Source organism: Nuphar pumila, chromosome 17, assembly GCF_984573655.1.
Source record: "Nuphar pumila chromosome 17, dmNupPumi1.hap1.1, whole genome shotgun sequence".
NCBI lineage: Eukaryota > Viridiplantae > Streptophyta > Magnoliopsida > Nymphaeales > Nymphaeaceae > Nuphar > Nuphar pumila.
In genome coordinates this window covers 8,004,709-8,024,225 of record NC_143265.1, presented here as the reverse complement: position 1 = coordinate 8,024,225, position 19,517 = coordinate 8,004,709, and the positions used below count along the sequence as shown (strand labels likewise).

At 39.8% G+C, this 19,517-nt stretch overlaps 1 protein-coding gene across 1 annotated transcript; it reads left to right on the top strand.

The window, feature by feature from the left end:
* Nucleotides 1-11,680: 11,680 nt before the first annotated feature.
* On the top strand, nucleotides 11,681-19,182 carry LOC149811538 (GDSL esterase/lipase 1-like). The gene is made up of 5 exons (XM_089992672.1): nucleotides 11,681-12,232; nucleotides 13,702-13,820; nucleotides 15,262-15,492; nucleotides 16,842-17,085; nucleotides 18,632-19,182. Exons 1-5 carry the CDS (start codon nucleotides 11,983-11,985, stop codon nucleotides 18,856-18,858), a joined length of 1,071 nt encoding a protein of 356 aa, XP_089848798.1. The 5' UTR covers nucleotides 11,681-11,982; the 3' UTR covers nucleotides 18,859-19,182.
* Nucleotides 19,183-19,517: the final 335 nt, after the last annotated feature.

Below are 19,517 nucleotides of genomic sequence, written 5' to 3'. Positions count from 1 at the left end.
TCTGAATCAGAGAATCGGCTGATTCGGTTCTACACCAAATCGATCTGAGCAGGCCGTTTGTACATTCTTAAATAAAAAAGCATTAAAATTTTAAAAAATATTAAAATATTGAAAAAATTCAAGACATTTAAAAATTTTGAAGTATAAAAAACCAGCTTAGAATCGGCACTCAACGAATTGATTTTAGGCCGATATCATATAATACGAATTGGCTGATTAGCTTTTTAAGGGTGCAAACGGGTTAGATTCGGGCCGGATTTTGCCAGAACCAAATCTAAATCTGAAATATAAACAATAGAGTATCCCGATTGAGATCTAAATCAGATCCGGGGAGCTAAGGTCAGATCGGTACATGTGGTAATACTGGACCTGAAAAAAACATAACAAAAACAAGCTATTTGCATATAAAAAAGATCAATCTGGTTGGATTTTGAATCCAATCCGAATGCTTATTCGGATTTTACTCAAAGAATTCATGTACAAAAATAACATGTTGGACCCGGGTCAATGTGATCTGTTTGCAATGCTAATTAGCATCGACACTGACAACACCATGTAAAACTGTAAGAAATATGAGAATATAGAAGTGATGGCCAGTAGACGGGTGGTCAGGGTTCCATTCTCATAAGTGTCAAACCCCTTGCATTAACAAGAGTAAGGGATAAATAGGGTGATTCCTTAGGAGAAGGAGTGCGCGACAGAAGCATATCAGGTCATGCTGAACATGCGTGCAGAGCCGGACCTGTAAAGAAGCCAATGAGGCTTGGGCCTCAGGGCCTTGGGCCCATAAAAATTTTAAGAGCCCATTTTATTGTTATTTTGATTCTTTAAAAAAAATTGGGAGGTGTTGCCCTCAAACTCCTATTATTAATAAGGGGCTCATTTTTTTCCTCCGCCTTAGGCCCCATAAAACACAGGTACGGCTTGGCATGGGTGTTTTTGCTCATGCCGACATCGTGGCCATCCGATTTGCATTTTAAAAAGCTCAAAAGTCAACAAAACCACGTGACATTCATCCAAAATGCAAACAGACGGCCACGATATCGGCATGATTAAAAACGCTCATGTTCAGCATGACCTGATCTGCTTCCGTGCGCGACAGGTTTACATGATTGGGAAAGCGGTCATAAAGTATGACAGATTTAGCCAGCACAACTAGTTCTCTTATCCCGAGGTTGGTTTTCTTGACATTCATGAAAAAAAATTACATGGCAATTTAAAAAATAACGACTTTTTCAATATATCACCGACACCCGTGAGATAAATAACTTAGGGCTGTCAGCGTGATCAGTTTGAAATTTAGCATGTAAGCTTACCCGAACCCTAATATCCAGATACCAGAATGAAAATACTAATCTTAATTAGAGGGGCAATGGATTGGATATGGTCCGATATGCAATTTTTGTAAAGTATTTTAAGCCAGATTTAATTTGGATCCAAATCAAAATTCCGATGCAATTGCATTTTTCACATGCAAGGGGCATGTTTTGGAAACTTTTTTAAGGATATGATATCAGGACATATACTTGGGATCCATATTAGTAATGTCTTACCAAAGGGGGGCAACGCTTGTGCGGCAGGAGCAGTTAGTGCACGTCACCTTGTGTTGGGACGTTGCAAGTTCGAACCCCAAATGGTATGGTCGTAGCTTTTAGAGGTAGCCACGTAAGGTGGGGTGGTTGTGAGGCCCCACCCAGAGTTTTCTGGCTTGGGCGAGGGTTCTTCGTAAAAAAAAACATATTTTTAATACTATTTAATGGTCAGATTATGCTTTTATTTTCTTGATCCGACATAACTCTAACCCAGATTGGGCCTTGACCGGTTGTTATCTGGGTGGGTTCAGCCATTCAGGTGAGCCCCAACGGGTCAAGTACCCGACCCCTGTTAGGGTTGTGGGCCTTCCTGATATATCCTTATCATTACCGCATATGATGGAGTCCAAACTGTTCACCTTTCTTATATGTTGCTGTGGTAAATCTTGTGATTTACCTGTTTCCTTAACACTCACCACCACCACCCACCATCTCACTATCACCACCACCCACCACCATCCTCTTCTGCTCTCTCATTTTTTCACATTTTTCCACTTTGTTTTTCTCATGCCACACAAACAAGCAAAAACCTTTCTTTTAGAAAACTTTTCATATAAAAACTCTCATAGGCAAAACTTTCTTTTCCTTATGCTCTTCCATGCAGAAATCTAACCTCTTTCCCATGGTTAGGCACCAACTATACAAAATTTACCTCCCAACCTAGCTTTCATAATAAATATAAAGCCCAACTGATCATCAGTTACATCTGAACTCAGACTGGTTTTCCACAATATTTTCAATCCCATGCTCACAGAGCTTTTGCAGAATTATCTCTCTCTCTCTCTCTCTCACCAACCATGTCTAGATGGTTCTCTCTTTTCCTTTCTCTGTTTTCCTAGACAGATTTTGGTGGGTACCATGAAAAAGTTTATAGGAAACACGGGTTCATATTTGGAGACTCCAATGTGGATTGTGGAACTAACAACTACATCAACACTACGAACTCAACAAGGCTAACTACTTCCCTTATGGCTACAACAGCTTTTTCCGGTGACTGCCCGGCCGATTCCCGGATGGCAGAGTGGCTCCTGATTTTATTGTTATGCCTATGGGATTCAATTGCTACAGAACTATGTTTGTCCCATGTACTCTCTATTAAGTTTAAGTTTTACAGGTCATGTTTAGTAAGTTGATGTCTTTGTTAAATGTATATACAAAATTAATTATTTTTGAAAATATATTGGGTCATTTTTTCTAACATAATTTCCAAAAGACACAATAAAAATAAATAAATAATGAAAAAGAATTATTAAAAATCATATATTAGAAATAGTTGAGATTTTAAACGTCTCATAGTATAGTATTACCTGTTGGGTTTCCCTCCTTATAGGACTCGTCTGTGTTGGAAATGGATCGTCTGATAGCAGATCATTTATGACAACATCCATTGGTTCAATGCACATTCAATATCGTTGCAGAATTCTCAAGCACGATGCTTGATCTTCTCGAGAACGTTTTTCGTATTTGCTGCATAGCGATTTGGAGTATTCGCTGGATAACGATTTGTAGAAGTCCGGCCTCTCAACTGAATGACGATCTAGCTGTTCAGAGTTTGAGAATCAACGATTTGTCGATGACGATTTGTGGTTACTGCTTTGAGCTGCGTAAGTCGAATTTGTAGTATCGCTGAGATAGCGATTTGTGGCTTCAACTGGAAGTCGATTTGTGATATCGCTGGATAGCGATTTGTGGCATCATTGGAAAGTGATTTGTGGGTATCGCTGGATAGCGATTTGCAATGCTCCCTGGATAGCGATTTGTGATAAGGCGCTTCAGGTGCTTCATAAGTTGTGCAAGACGTTCAGTCTTCCGCATTTAATGTAGGTCACGTCTCCTATTTAAAGGGTTGTTGGACGAGAGGAAAAAGTGAGATAGAGTGAGCGAAAAAGCAGAATATTATAGAGAGAGTGTGAAAAATACTTTTAGAACACCGAAAGAGTGCAGAGAGAACAAAGCAAAAAGTGCTGCTACACTTCTTTCAGGACAACTTCGTCAAGCTGGTTCTTCAGATCATTTGTTATTTGTTCTTCAGTGAGGTATATCCTCTTGTTCATTTTTTGTCACACCTTGTGTGTTTGTAAGACTTATGCCTTTTGACCACTTTGTAATATTTGTTTGAAGATAGTGGAAGGTGCCGACCTATCGATCACCGTGGACGTACCTCAGTTGAGAGTAAACCACGTAAATTATTGTGTGTTGTTTTTGTTTTCGTTGTTGGTTTGATTTTATTTCTTCCACTGTCATCGTTGTATTGTTTCATCGATTCACACTTGTGGGGAGACCCAGTACGTCTGCTTTATCCCCAACATTACCTGCACTTTTTGAGAGCTTTGCATTGAGAAGAAAACACCATTTCCATGTGTTGCCGAAATATGGTTTTGCTAAAATGTGGTGTAGAGGATGGAGTTGCCAAAAACTTTCTCTTGTGAATGGTGTTGAAACGTAGTGTTGCGGCTGCAACTCCATTCTCAATGCAGTGTTTTGGCAACACCAATGCCGCCAGCAGAAACATGACAGCATTCGAGAAACCACAACTCTCCTCCAATTCGATACTCCCAAACAGAGCCTCAATTTCTCAAGATAAATTCAAAATCTTGACCACATTCCAGCATATTGAATCTAAGACCCAAAATTCCTAATTAAGCCCGTTAATGCATTTTTTCGGCCTAATTCCAGGAAGTGCCATTCCTCCCTTCTTACAACCTCATGTTGATTTTTCATATGGAGCAAACTTTGCCTCCGGAGGTGCAGGGATATTGAAAAGTACCAACAAAGGCCTGTTATACTCTTTTCACTTTTGCTCATCTTTGTGCAATTTTTTTTTATGACAAGGAACCCTCGCCAAGAACCGGGTCACTTAATGGGCCTGCCTCCCTGCGAAGTAAATCCCGAGGGTTGGGGTCACCAGCACCCAAGTCCTTACAGAGCCCACCAATTAAAGGCACCCACACACTCGACGAGAGTCAAACCCGGGTTGAAGGGCTCTTTCATCAAAAGAAACTCACCATGTGACAGTTTTGTTTCCAAGGGAGCATCAGGACAATTAACTTATCTGATATGATCCTGTTGATAGGATCCTAAACACATAGGCCAAGGTGTGGACCCATTTAGGGTTCATTTGATTGCCTCAAATCCTGGATCCAAGATGATCCTAAGATCTCTAATCCACCGATCTCTGGAGTTACCACCGCCCCTGGCCATCCATCAGGCCAGCGACCTGTGTGTTTAGGGGGCTTTTAAGAATAACAAAACCGAGGATCTTCGATCCTTTGTTTGCAAAACCAGGGATTTGGCATGAGCCCAACATAGGGCTGTTAACTTGTCGGGTACCCGACCCATCAGGGTTTACCCGAACTCAAATTACCAGGTTCGAGTTTTGCCGGGTCACAAAAATGGAAACCCAAACCCAGAACTGCATAATTTCATAAATTTACTTTTACTGAAAATACATATAAAATATTGGGGTTGGGTCCGGCAAAAATCATAACCCAAACCTGGCCCGCATATTGCTCTGATCGGGTTCGGGTCAACCCAAATATTATTCAGGTCCGCACTTTTCATGCTCAAACCCAGGAATTTGGGTTCAGGTCGGGTCGGGTACCTGGTATATATAAACCCAACCCATTGACAGCCCTAGTCCCACAATAGAGCACACCCTCAGATCTGAGATCCAATGCAATCAGACACAAGTGGAACTGGAACCCATTTGCTCCGATACACTTTTAGCCATAGCTAGTGACAAACGTTAAAAACAGCAAAATCTCGCTTTTCAAAAACTTGCGAGAATTTAAATTTTTTTCATAAATCTAGTGTTTTTTTGCGAAAAATCCCGGCAATAAAAAATAAAGTAAAAAATACAAAAAATATTTTTATAATAAATTATTAATAAAAAGACATTTAAAAATAAAAACACACCGTTTTTTCATGATAAATAGCCGTTTAAAACATAAATATCGTGTTTAAATTGTGTCATTTATGTTTTTTCATAAATCTTGCAAGAAATTGCCATTTTAAACTTTCAGGCAATTTCTCGCAATATTATCGCGAGATTTTTCATAAATCTCGCCATATTTGTCACTATGCTTGTAGCCCACTCTCTGTGTGTGTGATCAAAGTGCACTCTTTTTATTATGATACAATTTACATTATCAACTAGCATGAAAACTTTGCTTGAGACATGCAGGTGATAGATTTGAAAACCCAACTGAATCAGTTCATAAGCCTCAAAAACAATATGGCCAAGCAATTGGGACTCCTTGAGGCCCAAACATGGTTCCAAAACTCAGTGTTGAGAATAATGACTTTTTTATAGGGTACCTATCTGACAATGAGACCCAACAGAAGTACACCATTGAAGAGTTGCAGCAACTTTTGGTTGGAGAGCTCACTGCAGCAGTTCAAGTAATTAAGATCTTAGTCCACTTGCATTGTCAGATAGATCTTCAAGGAAAAAGGATCACAAATAATTTCATGACTTGTGATGCATTGAGCAGCACTACTTCAATGAGGTCCTAAAATTTCCTCAAACCTGTCACAGCATGCACCATTTTGGCAGCATGTCCCTGATGACACGACTGGACATGTGCAGACAGTGGACACAAGACACCAACATTGATACGTAGGGCCATTGTTTTAATATTATTTTATTTTTTAAAATGTTTTTAATAGTACTGGATAATTAACAGTCCTCCAATAACTCCATATAGCCCGGCTTAGACACATCATGTTTATGTTAATCTTTTCACCGCAAATAAATAAATAAAGACATACAAATATGTATATGTTTTTCCTAAAAAAAACAAACAAATATGTATATGTTTAAAACACATTATAACTTATTTTTAAAATATACAACTAAATAACTAAAGAAAATAAATACCCTTTTATATGGCTTTATTAATTTAAACTAAGTTAATTTTAATGATAAATAAGATGAATAAACACATAGAAAAATGTATGCATTTCAGATTTTCCGACCCTGCCAAACGAGAAACCTTTTCGTTGAGAGAGTTTTTCTAAAAAAGTACATTTTTTTGATAAGAAACATTCCTCCATTGAAGGAGGGGGGGTGGAGAAATGTTTCTTACTAAGAAAAAATTTGTTTTTACATTCCTCCACCTATCTCACTACACCTCACCAGCACCACCAACATCAACCATCTCACCATCACCACCACCATCCATCTCACCACCACCCTCCTCTCTCTCTCTCTCTCATTTTTTCACATTTTTTAATCTTTTTCTCATGCTACACAAACAATCTAAAAAGTTTCTTTTGAAAAACTTCACATATCAAAAGCTCTCATAGGCAATTTTTTTTTTCTATGAGAGTTTTTTCTCTCTTACCATCATGCCCTAAGAAAGCGAGAAAGATGTAAAAACAGTGATGCAAAATGAAAAAATTCATACGAATTTTCTGATCCTTACAAACAAGAGCGACTTTTTTTGCAGAGAGAGTTTTTCTAAGAAGTACGCTTTTTGATAGAAAATATTTTTCTAGAATAAAGGTGGAAGAATGTTTCCTACTAAGAAAAAATGATGATTTACACTCCCCACCACCCATCTCACCACCACCATCAATCTCAGAATCACCACCACCAACCACCCATCGGGATTTTTTTTTCTCATGCTACACAAACAAGAGAAAACTTTTCATTTAAAAAAATTATCGTATCAAAACTTCTCATAGACACAACTTTCTTTTCCTATCGGAGCTTTCTCGCTTCCAAACATCCCTTATAGAACGATTCATGTAACCATGCAGTGGTTGTTACAAATATCAAAATTCCTGCCCTTTTTAAGGGTGATAGAAAATGTCAAAAACTAACAATTTTTTTTGAAAGGCAAGTTGGGGTTAGATTGTCCCCTACAAGAACAACAGCCACCCCATGCACTACAAGAAAAATGCTAATTAGCGACGGATATTTGCGACAGATTTTTTTCGTCGCAAATTTGCAACGGATTAGCGACGGAAAACTATTTGTCGCTAACATTCAAAATATTTGCAATAGTAGCGACGAAAATATTTCCCTCGCTAAATCCGTCGCTAAGTAGCGACGGATTAGCGACAAATTTTTTCTGTCACCAAAACACTACAAAAAAATACTAATTAGCGAGGAAAAAAATCCCTCGCTAATTCCGTTGCTAATTTTCGATTTAAACCGTCCCACCTGAGGCGCGAAATTTTCCCTCCCTCCATTTTTTCCTCCCCCCGTTTGATTTAAACCACCCTTCCGAGTGATGCTCAATTCAAAAACGTACGGGAAGAGGCGCGGCCAGGCCACCGACAGCCACAGCCTCGCTGAAAGGGTAAAGATAATGCACCCCCATTGATGGCCCACGACCCTCTCTCCTTCTCCAAACTAAACTTCCTTTTGGTTTTCTTGCGCAGGCGAGGAGGAAGAAGATCAACGCCCGCATCAAGCTCCTCCAGGAACTGGTCCCCGGCTGCATCAAGGTTTTTCTTCTCTCTCTCTCTCTCTCTCTCTCTTTTCCTTCGATTTTTACCCTGCTCTTTCATTTTTTCTTACCTCTCATTTCTGGTTATCATTCTGTGGAAAGGGCAATTGATATTGGGGTGTTTTCGTTTTTTTTTCTGGAAGATTTTCGGTACGGCTTTGGTGTTAAAGGAGATCATCAACCACGTACAGTCGCTGCAACGTCAAGTTGAGGTTCGCCTTCTCTGTCCCGTCTCCATTTCCCTCAAAAAAACAAAAAAAATGAGATTTCATTCTTCTTCTTTTTCTTTTGTTTTGGGGGTTTAACGAAAACGCTATAAAAATCCTTTTCCTTACCCTTTTCCCGTATGTTTTTGAGCTAAGTAATAACCCAACCCGACCCGCCGTGATTGGCACGCTGCGGAAGAGCGTCCCGACGCCGGAACGCGTCGGTTCTGTGCAAAAATATTTGCTCCCTGTCGGAGAATGCGCCGACAGAGAGCAATTTTTTTTATTTTTTTTTTAAATTTAACGACGGATTAGTGACAGATATTATCCATTGCTAATTTAAAATAGCGAAGGACTCGCGATGGATCATGTCCGTCACTAATTTGTCGCAAATTAGCGACGAATAAGTTCTGTCACTACTTAGCGTCGAAAAATTCGCGATGAAAGTTATCCATCGTTAATCCATCGCTAATCCGTCGCTAAACTGTTTAGCGACGGATTAGCATCGGATTAGCGCCGGATTAGCATCGGATTAGCGACGGATTTAGGTCGTCGCTAATCCACAAGTATTTTGTAGTGATGTGGCAGAGGAATTCGATCCTTGATCTTCCGCTTGACACAGGTCCCGCTTACCACATGTGATACCACCTCGGTGGTCAACAACTAACATTACTCTTTGTCAAGTTGTTCATATAATTTTCCACAACAAGGTGGCATACCATTTTTCTACTTGTCTAACTTGCTTATTGGCTTATGGTATTTTTTTTTCTTTCACAGAATGAAGGGCTTGAAATCCATGCTATGTGATTAAGCCAAAACTCCACTCTACCACCCGTCCATAAGGACGGGCAGTTCATCTAGTATTTTTTTAAAAAGAAATACTAACTCGGGTTTCAAACTCATGCCATCCCCCCTGTTCATTGGGGTACACCCAGCTTCGACCTCACCGCAAAGGATGTCATTCAGGGGTTTCGAACTTGTGACGTCCTATCAATCAACTTGGTAACATTCACATGTCTCCCCTACAAGATGAGCAAAGCCCTAGTGGGCTTATACCTCTCTATCTTTATCACATGGCAGGTAATAGAATCTAATGGAAGCTGAGAGTAGGAAAGAATTTCAGGATCTGGGAAAATGGAAGTTATCAGTTACTGAAATTGGCAGACTAGCTAAGTCAAGTATTGAGTAAAATACAAATGAGAAGATGTCTCACATCTTTTCTCGTTTCCATAAACTACCTCTTTTATGAGGAGAATAAACTACCTTTCCCAAAACCACTGTCAAACAACCACTACCATAATAGCTTACCAAATTCTAAATCCAAATCCAAATTCAAATCCTCAACTCCTATATCAAATAATTTTAATATTGCTAGTAATGTGCAAGTATAATGCACGAGCGAAGTCCATCTCCATCTCTTCACGGGTTTTGATTTTAACCTTCATCCCTACCTCCATCCCCGTTTCATGTCCTCCATCACGGGTCTAAACGGATCGGGGCCCCATTTTCCCCGACCCACTGCCATCCCTCAATATGAAAATAATTAAATACTTAAAAATTCTCTTTACACTTTTTTTTTTGGCTAAGCCAAGGGAAAACCCTCTTACACAAACTGCATATTGTTTGATCTCCAATTGGGAAAACTCTTGAGGGTCCTCTCCCTTATTAGGGAGTACACCCAGCTTCGACCTTGCGACAAGCGATGCCTTCAATGAATTTTTAACATGCGACGTCCTGTCATCTTGGTGACATTCACAAGGTGCACCTACCAGCTGAGCGGCACCTAAGAATGCAAATCATTGAGTTCCAACTCTAGCCCAAACATGATCAACTCATATGATTGATCTAGGTGTGTTTTTGCAATTGTAAGTTGGTGGTGAGGAAAATGTTGCTACCTCTAGTTGGATTTAGGTAGGGGTGTCAACGGGCCTGGTTTACCCGGACCCTACCTAAACCAAACCCTATAGGATCCGGGTATGGTGATAAATAAGAAGACCTGGGTCTAGACCCGAATGTTCAATTAATACATGAACCTGGGTATAGTTTGTGAAATTTTATACCAGACGCAGACCTAACCCGACTTATGATTAAGACCCACAATTTTTCAATGTAAAAATGATAAAAAAATATGGTTTTACTTGGTATGGTCCGGTTTTGGTTCATGTAGTTCTTATCGGGTCCGGATATAGTTTTTCTTATAGTGGACCTGACTAGACTCGGGTCCAGACCCAATAGCATACCCGAAAATCTGGTCCAATTCTGGTTCCACCTGGGTCCAAACCAAATCCGACCCATTGACATCCCTAGATTTAGGTCAAGACCAAACCAACTTGATTGAATTGGGTCTAACTTAATTTTCTTATTCTTTTTTTTAAGGTGAGGTGGGATAGGGAAGCTGCAGAATATCCCTGTGAGACTCGGACAAAAGACCCCTTCACTGTTATTATTTAAAAAAAAAGAAAAGAAATGAGGATATGGTTTTTTTAGTTTTTAATTAATCAAAAGTATTTTTGATATTTTAATATATAAAATGCATGTTCCTTCAGATGTAGTTAAAATTATCTTAAAACCATTAAAAAGGAGAGCGTATCAGGTGATCAGAGGCAGCTGATGCCCCCCAAACACAAGGTTTTGGGATGTTTTTTGAGCCGTCCATTTTGTATGCTCCAGATGCCCTTCATCTAGAACATCAATGGCTCTGAAAAAAATTGTGGACCCCATCTAAGATAAGAACACAATGTGTTTTGGATTTGGAGGCCGTCCATCCACAGGATGAATGGTATCAAAGGCAGCTCTTACCGACAGGATCAGGTCTTACAGATGAATGGTGATCGTAGTGATGAGGTGCCTTGGATGCCGCTCATCATTATGTGACATCAGTGTTTTTCTGGTGGTCTCCACTGTCGGCACAACGACTGGTGGTAATGAAAGCCACGATGATGATTTCAAAACACTGCTTTAGTGTTTTTTTACCTGAGAGAGAGAGAGAGAGAGAGAGAGAGAGAGAGAGAGAGAGAGACTCTTAATTCTTACTGCAGAAACTTTCTCTTTTGTTAAACCACTCGTTTTCTGCATTTCCATTGTAGAGCAGGCAGGTGATTCAAAATCTGAGAGAGAGAGAGACACCAACTATAACCATCAACATTACTAAACAGGTTCAATGTTCGGAAAACCAAAAAGGCCCAAGACATGCCAAAGAGTTCAAAAAAAGAAAGAAAGAAAGAAAAACAAGATACAGATACAGTTAGACGACGAGCATCACCCTAGATCATGAAGGGGCCATGGAGGCAGATTGCACTGAAGATCAGGGATGCTGATGCGCAGAATGACGTAGACGTCCACCAAAATAAGGTCTACTAGTATATATATATATATATATATATATATATATATATATATATATAGATAGAGAGAGAGAGAGAGAGAGAGAGAGAGAGTCTTAATTCTTACTGCAGAAACTTTCTCTTTAGTTAAACCACTCGTTTTCTGCATTCCCATTGTACAGCGGGCAGATGATTCAAATCTCACCAAGCCCATTCAGAAACCTAACGGCTCCCCCCAAGAGTAGGCACCAACCATTCCTTCACAAAATTCACCTACCAACCTCACTCTCATAATAAATATGAGAGAGGGAACTAACACTGGGTGTGCTCTATTTTCCCTCCCATAAACACTACCAACCCTTCTGATATAGTTCTGCAGATCTCTCTCTCTCTCTCTCTCTCCATGATTTTTAGATGGTTCTCTCTTTTCCTTTCTCTTTTTTCCGTGACAAATTTTGGTGGGAACCATGTGAAAGCAAATAGAAAAACTGGCTTCTTCATATTTGGTGACTCCACTGTGGATTGTGGGACTAACGACTACATCAACACTATCAAAGCCTATAGGGCCAATTACTTCCCTTATGGCTACAATGGTTATTTCCAGCGGCCTACTGGCCGATTCTCCGATGGCAGAGTGGCTCCTGATTTTATTGGTATGTATATGAGATTGATCAATTGTTACAAAATTTCGTTTGGCATTTGATGTATATTAACCTCAAGTCTTACATATCATGTTTAGTAAGTCGTATATTTTTAAGGGTAAATATTGGTTACTAAAGAAGGTAAGAAACTAATGAGTAAAAATCACTTTTTCCTTCAAAGATTTTTAATTTTATGTAGATCAAATGTTAGTTATGTCAAGTAATTAGGTTTTTAAAGGGGTTCAAAAATCAACAGCCCACAATGTGCTAAAATTTCATAACTCAAAAAGGATCATATTTTTATATTAGAAAAGCACAATCCAAGGCTTGATCCTTAGCAAACAAACCATGTTGAACACATCTACCTGGTTAGATTGAGTCAGTATAACTTGCACCTATGATTTCTAACTCATTAGTTCCTTACCTTCGTTAGTAGCAAATATTTTCTCATTTAATAAATGTATATTCTTTGTTTTCTTGAAAAATATTGAAAAATTCTTGGTAGATAATATCTAAAAGAAAATGTAAGAGTTATTGAAATTCATAATATCTTAGAACTAGCTGAGATTTTGAATGGCTTGTGATATTATCAGCACTTTCAGCCTGTAAATTGCTTGAGGTAAAATTAAAGATCTTGGCCACATTTGTTATGTGGATCCAGAATTTCCTGCATTGGATCCAATCAGATCCATGAGGGTCCTTGTGAATCTCAATGGCAGAACGCTAAACTGAATGTGCACGGTTTATCATGACAGTTCTTGTGAAACAAAGACCTGATCCAAATCCATATCCATATCGTTTTAAAAAATGAATACTCAATAAAAAGAACCTTTATCTTTTATATTAACTATGTTTTTTTATGTTTATATACATCTGATCATTAGTATGCCAATATCTATATTTCAGAGAGACATGCCATTTTGGTTACTTTGACATGACCAAACACGTGCAGCATGTTGATACACTGACACATGCAGCTATTGTTTTAATATTTTAATTATTTTTCAATAAAAATAATTTCTAATATTAAAATATCAAAAATAAATTTTTATTATAAAAAAATCATGAAAAAGTTTTTAACCAGTGGTTGTATGAATTGAGATCAGGTGCAATGTGATTCCACACTTAAGGGGACGGTTCGATCCCATGGAATCACTTTCTCAGGGAAATTTGAGAAAGCGATTCTAAAAGCCTGAAATCTCATGTTCTTCCAAACATGAGATTTCAGGCAGCTTGCCTGGGATTTCAAATCTTATCAGTTTCCATGGGATTTAAAATCAGAATGATTTCAAATCATTCTTATTCCAAATCTTTTTCATAGAGTGAGTTTGTGTTATTCTAATTGGTCTTTGCTTTTCTGGACTACTGTACAATATTAGTAATACAAGAGGTAGAGAAGTTGGAGTTCATGAACTTGATCACATTTATGATGCAAAATGCAACCCAAGTTCCTAATTAACCTCATCAATGCATTTTCTCAGCTAAATATGCGAAACTACCACTGATTCCTCCATTCTTACAACCTCATGCTGATTTTACATTTGGAGCAAACTTTGCTTCTGGAGGTGCAGGGATACTGGAAAGTACCAACAAAGGCCTGGTAAACTCTTTCCACTTATTGCCAATCCGTTTGTTTCATTTCCATCAGGTAGGAATAGGAAAATGCACCTTTCCCATGATTGGGCCCCCATACAGCTACGGGTGCACACGAGCGGAGCTTGAGCCGAGCTTGGGCTGTTCAAGCTCGGCTCAGCCATAAATACATATGCTTGAACTTGGCTCGAGCTCAGAGTCAAGCTGTCCAAGCTCGAGCCAAGCCAAGCTTGATTGTATTTTACAAAAAAAATGGTATACATATTAAGTGCAAAACTGCATTCGCTTTTTGATCAAAAGCAATAACCTCTGCCCACTAAGTCAATTTTTTTTTTATCCTATATCAAACAAATAAATATATAATACCAGACCGACCGAGCCTAATCGAGCTTAGTGCCTCGATCAAGCTTGGCTCATTACTCCAGGCTGAGCCTGATCTGATGTTCAAACTCGGCTCATTTATCTTCACAGACAAGCTTTAGCCAAGCTTAAACAAGCCAAGCTGGAGCCGAGCTCGAGTTAGCCGAGCTCGTTGTGCACCCCTACATACAGCCACCAGCTGGGAGAAGGGACGAGAATGTTTCACATGGGCCAAGGTGTGACTGAAAAATTACAGGAAAATAGGAATTGAGATCAGGTGCAACCTGATTGCACACTTTGACAGGTTGTATCCCAAATATGGTGGGTGATAAGGTGCAGCAGCATACTAAAAGTGTACAATCACATTGCACCTGTTCCTCCCTCCCAAAAGAGAGTGGAAGGAGCTAAAAGGATCTGCCTATTATGCTCCCTTGCCGTTGTTGTTTAGGCCCAGGAATGGACCCATTTGGAGGGTGCTTTGATGGCCTCAGATCTCAGATCCGATGTGATATTAGATTTGAGATCCTAGAATCTCTAATACACGGTCCTTTGGCCAGATGATCCATGTATCTTAGAGGGTCCTAAAGATATCAAAATCAAGGATATGAGATTTTGTGATTGCAAAATTGGGATCTAGCATAGGTCCCATGGGAGATCAAACCCTCATATCTAAGATCCAAGTAGAGATGCAAATAGGCTGGATCCATTGAAATTGTACTTGGGTCAGGCCCGATTATTAGTCGGGTTGGGCTTGATTGTTAGTCGGGCTGGGCTTGATTATTATTGGGCTGGGTACCTAACAGCCCGTCGGCCGGATACCTGATTTCCACCCCTAGACTGATCAGAATGCACCCTTTTATTATATTTGTTTCCTGCCATACAATTTACATCATTAACTATAATACAAAATACCAACGGGGCTCCGCTTGTCTGGTAGGAGCAGCTAGTGCACGTCACCTTGTGTTGGGATGTTGCAGGTTCAAAACCCAATGGTATAGTTGTATAACTGGTAGGGGTCTGCCTAATCCCAATTTGCCTATCAAAAACAAAACTATAATACAAAAAAATTTTTTTTGCTTGACATGCAGGTGGTAGATTTGAAAAGCCAATTGAATCAATTCACAAGCCTCAAAGAGAACATGACCAAACAATTGGGATTCCTTGAGACCCAAAGATGGCTCCAAAACTCTGTGTATGATATAAGCATTGGGAGTAATGACTTTCTTGCAGGGTACCTGTCTGACAATGTGACCCAAAAGAGGTATACCATTGAAGAGTTCCAGCAACTTTTGGTTGGAGAGCTCACTGCAGCAATACAAGTAAGCCTTTAATTAGTCCCAAGCATTGCCAGTTGATCTTCAAGAAAAAGGATGTCATGATAGTGATGCATGGGGCAGTCCTACTAGGGACACAAACGGGTCAGATCCGGAACAGCTAAATACATGAGAAGAGTCGGATCCGAATTGGATCCGGAACAGCTAAAAATTGTAAAACCTTCATCTTGGATAGAACCCATTTGCATCCCTAAGTCCTACTTCAAAAGGCCCTAAATTTTGATTAACCATGTTCAGTTAGGTATACTCCTTATAACAAAATATTGGAGTCGCTTTTTGATACAAACTTTCAAGGGTGTTTGATTGCTTCGGATCTCAGATACACTGATCTTTGGCATGACCCTCTCCCTAGAAGTCAGGCTAGAGTGTATTTAGGGAGGTTTTTCGGATCTCATATTCAAGGATCTGATATCATCCATTTGCAAAACTGCGAACCTGGCACAAACCCAACAGATCATACCCTTGGATTTGAGATCTGAGGCAATCAAATGCCCTCTAAACAGATTGGCTGTTTTACATTTCCTCAAGATGAAGGTTGGAGAAAATTTTCACAATTAGACTCTTACCTGTGAAAAAGTAGGGAACCGTTTGGCTATGTTTTTGAAAAGTGAAAAAGTATTGTTCAAAAGAGATTCACTTTCAAAATCTTATGAAATCTCAAATCTCATTTTTGTGTTGTGTCAACTCCCTTTTTTGCTTTGAAGTTCTGTGCTATGAGATTCACTTACTAATACACTTTAGAAAGTAAATCTCATTTGAACAGTACCCCAAAAGCAATCAAACATAAATCTTTTTTAGCACAAAACACAAAAGTGAGGTTTAGAAAGTGTATCATTTGTGTGAGATTCACTTTCTATGAGGTTTCATGAGATTTTGAAAGTGAATCTTTTTTGAACTTGAACACTATTTTCACTTTTCAACCAAACGTACCTTTAGTGTCTCTTTTGGTCGTTTAGTCCTGGGAAAATGAATCACATGTTTGCAAGGCTATGACAACTTTCTCACCTGAGAAAAAAATCGTCTGATCTCTTAGGTGAGAAATCATGTTACATTTTTTTGCAAACAATATGCCCCAAGGGTGTATTTGGATATCCTAACAAGGGAAACCTCAATAGTGAAATTTCTTGTGGGAGTCACATTTTCACTTGTTTGAGTGGAACATAAAAGAGTGTGAAATGGTGTTAGAGTTCCTTACATTCTCAAAAGATAAACAAGCTTAGGGTATTTAGGGTTACAATCTATGGAGGTGGTTCTTTGATTTTCTTGGAAATTGAGGGGCCATAGCTTATTTTTATGTCCAAAATTTGCTAATTTATTGTTTTGGTTTGTGGCAGGTGTTGTACAAACAAGGTGCAAGAAAATTCATTATTACATCATTGGCAGATTTAGGATGTTTGCCAGCAACCAGGATCCTAGCCAATGGCACGTGCCTAGAGATTGGGACCAATTTTAGTCGTGGGTTCAACTTGGCCCTAGAGAAAGCCATCATCAATCTCACTAGCATCAGTGAAATCAATTATGTGTGGTTTGATTTAGCAGGGTTTCTCGCGATGAGGATGAACAACCCTGAAAAATACGGTACTAAGACTAACTTTGTGAACGTGTGTGTGTGTGTTGGTGGGTGGGTGTGGGTGTGAGGATTGTGTTTCCTGTGGAATTAGCAATTAGGATTCTATCATCTCCAAGGGCTTGCTTGTAGGGATGGTAGGGGACCGGGGGAACCCCGCCTCTCCTAGTTTTGACTGGGGATGGAGGACATAAACGGGGATGGAGGTGGGGATGAAGGTTAAAATCAAAACCCATGCGGGGATGGAGGCGGGGATGGACTTACAATTTCTCTAGCCCCCACCCTGCCCCACTCTTATCCATTCCCGATCGATTCCCGTTAGTAAAATAACTAAAATACCTTTAAGGATGGTAGTGGACTGAGGAGAAATGGAGCCCCGCCTCTCCTAGTTTTGACTGGGGATGGAGGACATAAACGGGGATGGAGGTGGGGATGAAGGTTAAAATCAAAACCCATGCGGGGATGGAGGCGGGGATGGACTTACAATTTCTCTAGCCCCCACCCTGCCCCACTCTTATCCATTCCCGATTCCCGTTAGTAAAATAACTAAAATACCTTTAAGGATGGTAGTGGACTGAGGAGAAATGGAGCCCCGCCATGCCTCGCCTCATTTGTACTTGGGATGGAAGTTAAAATCAAAACCCATGCATGGATGAAGGCGGGCATGGGGGGCGGAATTTTGAGACGAGGTGAGGGTGGAGACCTTGTCCTCCACCTTCGCCCCGGTTCACTGCCATCCCTACTTGCTTGTTTGGACGACAAGGAGAAAAACCAGGTTTTTGACAAACCTGGTTTTGCCAAAAAAAAAAAACAGGATTTTGAGGTGTTTGGTTAACTAAAAATCTAGTTTTTCAAGTTTTTGGTTTACAAAAGTCAAAAGAAAACCCAACAATTTTCTGACCACCTACTGGCTGTTAAACAGTCTGAATGTTTTTGCCTTTGCATGGAGGAACTGGGTAGCCGCAAAATGGCCGGATATTGAAGAAAATAAAAAACTTTGTAAGCTGGCCCTCTTCTGGCTACCCATCAGCCCAAAAATGGTAGGGATCCCCCTTGCAAGGGCAGAAGCATTCCAGCCAGTGGGTTGCCAGGAAATGGTTGGTACATGAAAAAAAAAAAAAAAGGCTTCGAAATTGGCTATCTTCTGGCCATATTCCGGCCACCCATTAGTCAGAAAATGGTTGGGATGGATCTGGAACCCAATGTTGTCAGTATCGGCAGAAAAGTGATACACTTTTGCACCCTTGAATCAGCTATTTTTTAATAAATGCAAAAAATACTTAATTTTTTTAATATTATTTGGTAAAGTCTAGTGACTCTCTAAGGGCAAAGGTAAGCCCACAAAGTTTTAACGAAAGCGACCATAAATACGGCAGGCAAAGCCAACACGGTTAGGTCTTTGATCCTGGGGTGATTTATCCGTGTAAATATATATAAAAAAATGAGATCCCAGGGATGACATGATTGTAGGAAATGAAATAAGGGATGACTGGCTGGCTCCTTGTTTGGGAGGTGGGTTTTATCACTAAGCTAAATTTCATGTTCTTTTCCTTGAAGGCTTCCTACATCCAATTGATGCTTGTTGTGGAAGTGGACCACTTAGAGGGTTGGCTACGTGTGGCAAGGGAAGCAACAAGTACAGCTTGTGTTGGGATCCATGGACCCATTTATTTTTCGATGCATACCATGGCCCCGAAGCCGTTCACAAGCAAGTAGCACAGACTCTGTGGGAAGGGAAGGACCCAACGGTTCGACCCAAACCAGTCAAAGTACTCTTCTCCTAACAAGGCTGAATCAAGATCAAATCCTGCTGGTGCATAGGGTCTGCCATTGCTTTATCACTGTTGGGGCACGTAAGGATGGGTGGTCGAGTCCTCAACCGAGAGTTTTATCTCATATTGGAGCAATCCCATTAAGTGATGTGGTTTTTGGTGCAGTTTTTTTTTTTTTTTAGTAATAAAAAAATATTATGGGGGTTTCAATTAGTTAGTGTATGAGTTTACATGTATTCTTACCAATCTGATTCAGGCTATGTTAAAAGAGCCCTGCATTGAGATGGAAACACCAATTCCATGTGTTGCCAAAATATTGAAAGAGGGGTTTTGAAAGGAGTTGCCAAAACATATTTTTGTGAATGGTGTTGAAATATGATTTTGGGGCTGCCAACTTCATTCCCAATGCAGTGTTTTGGCAGCACCATTGCTAAAAGAGCGAGCGAGAAGCATGTTAGAGAATGTGTAAACACTAAGTTTAACGTGGTTCGGTGAAGAATCGCCTACGTCCAAGGTAGAATCTCTCTCACTTAAAATTCTTTGTGTCTGAGGTAAGCACTATTTAAAACCAGTTACATTCGTTTAATAGGTCCTAAGGTTCTTCCCCAAAGCGCAACTCTATCGAGAAGCGGCCTCTCATTCTTATCCTTGGGTGGATCAAACCCATGAAA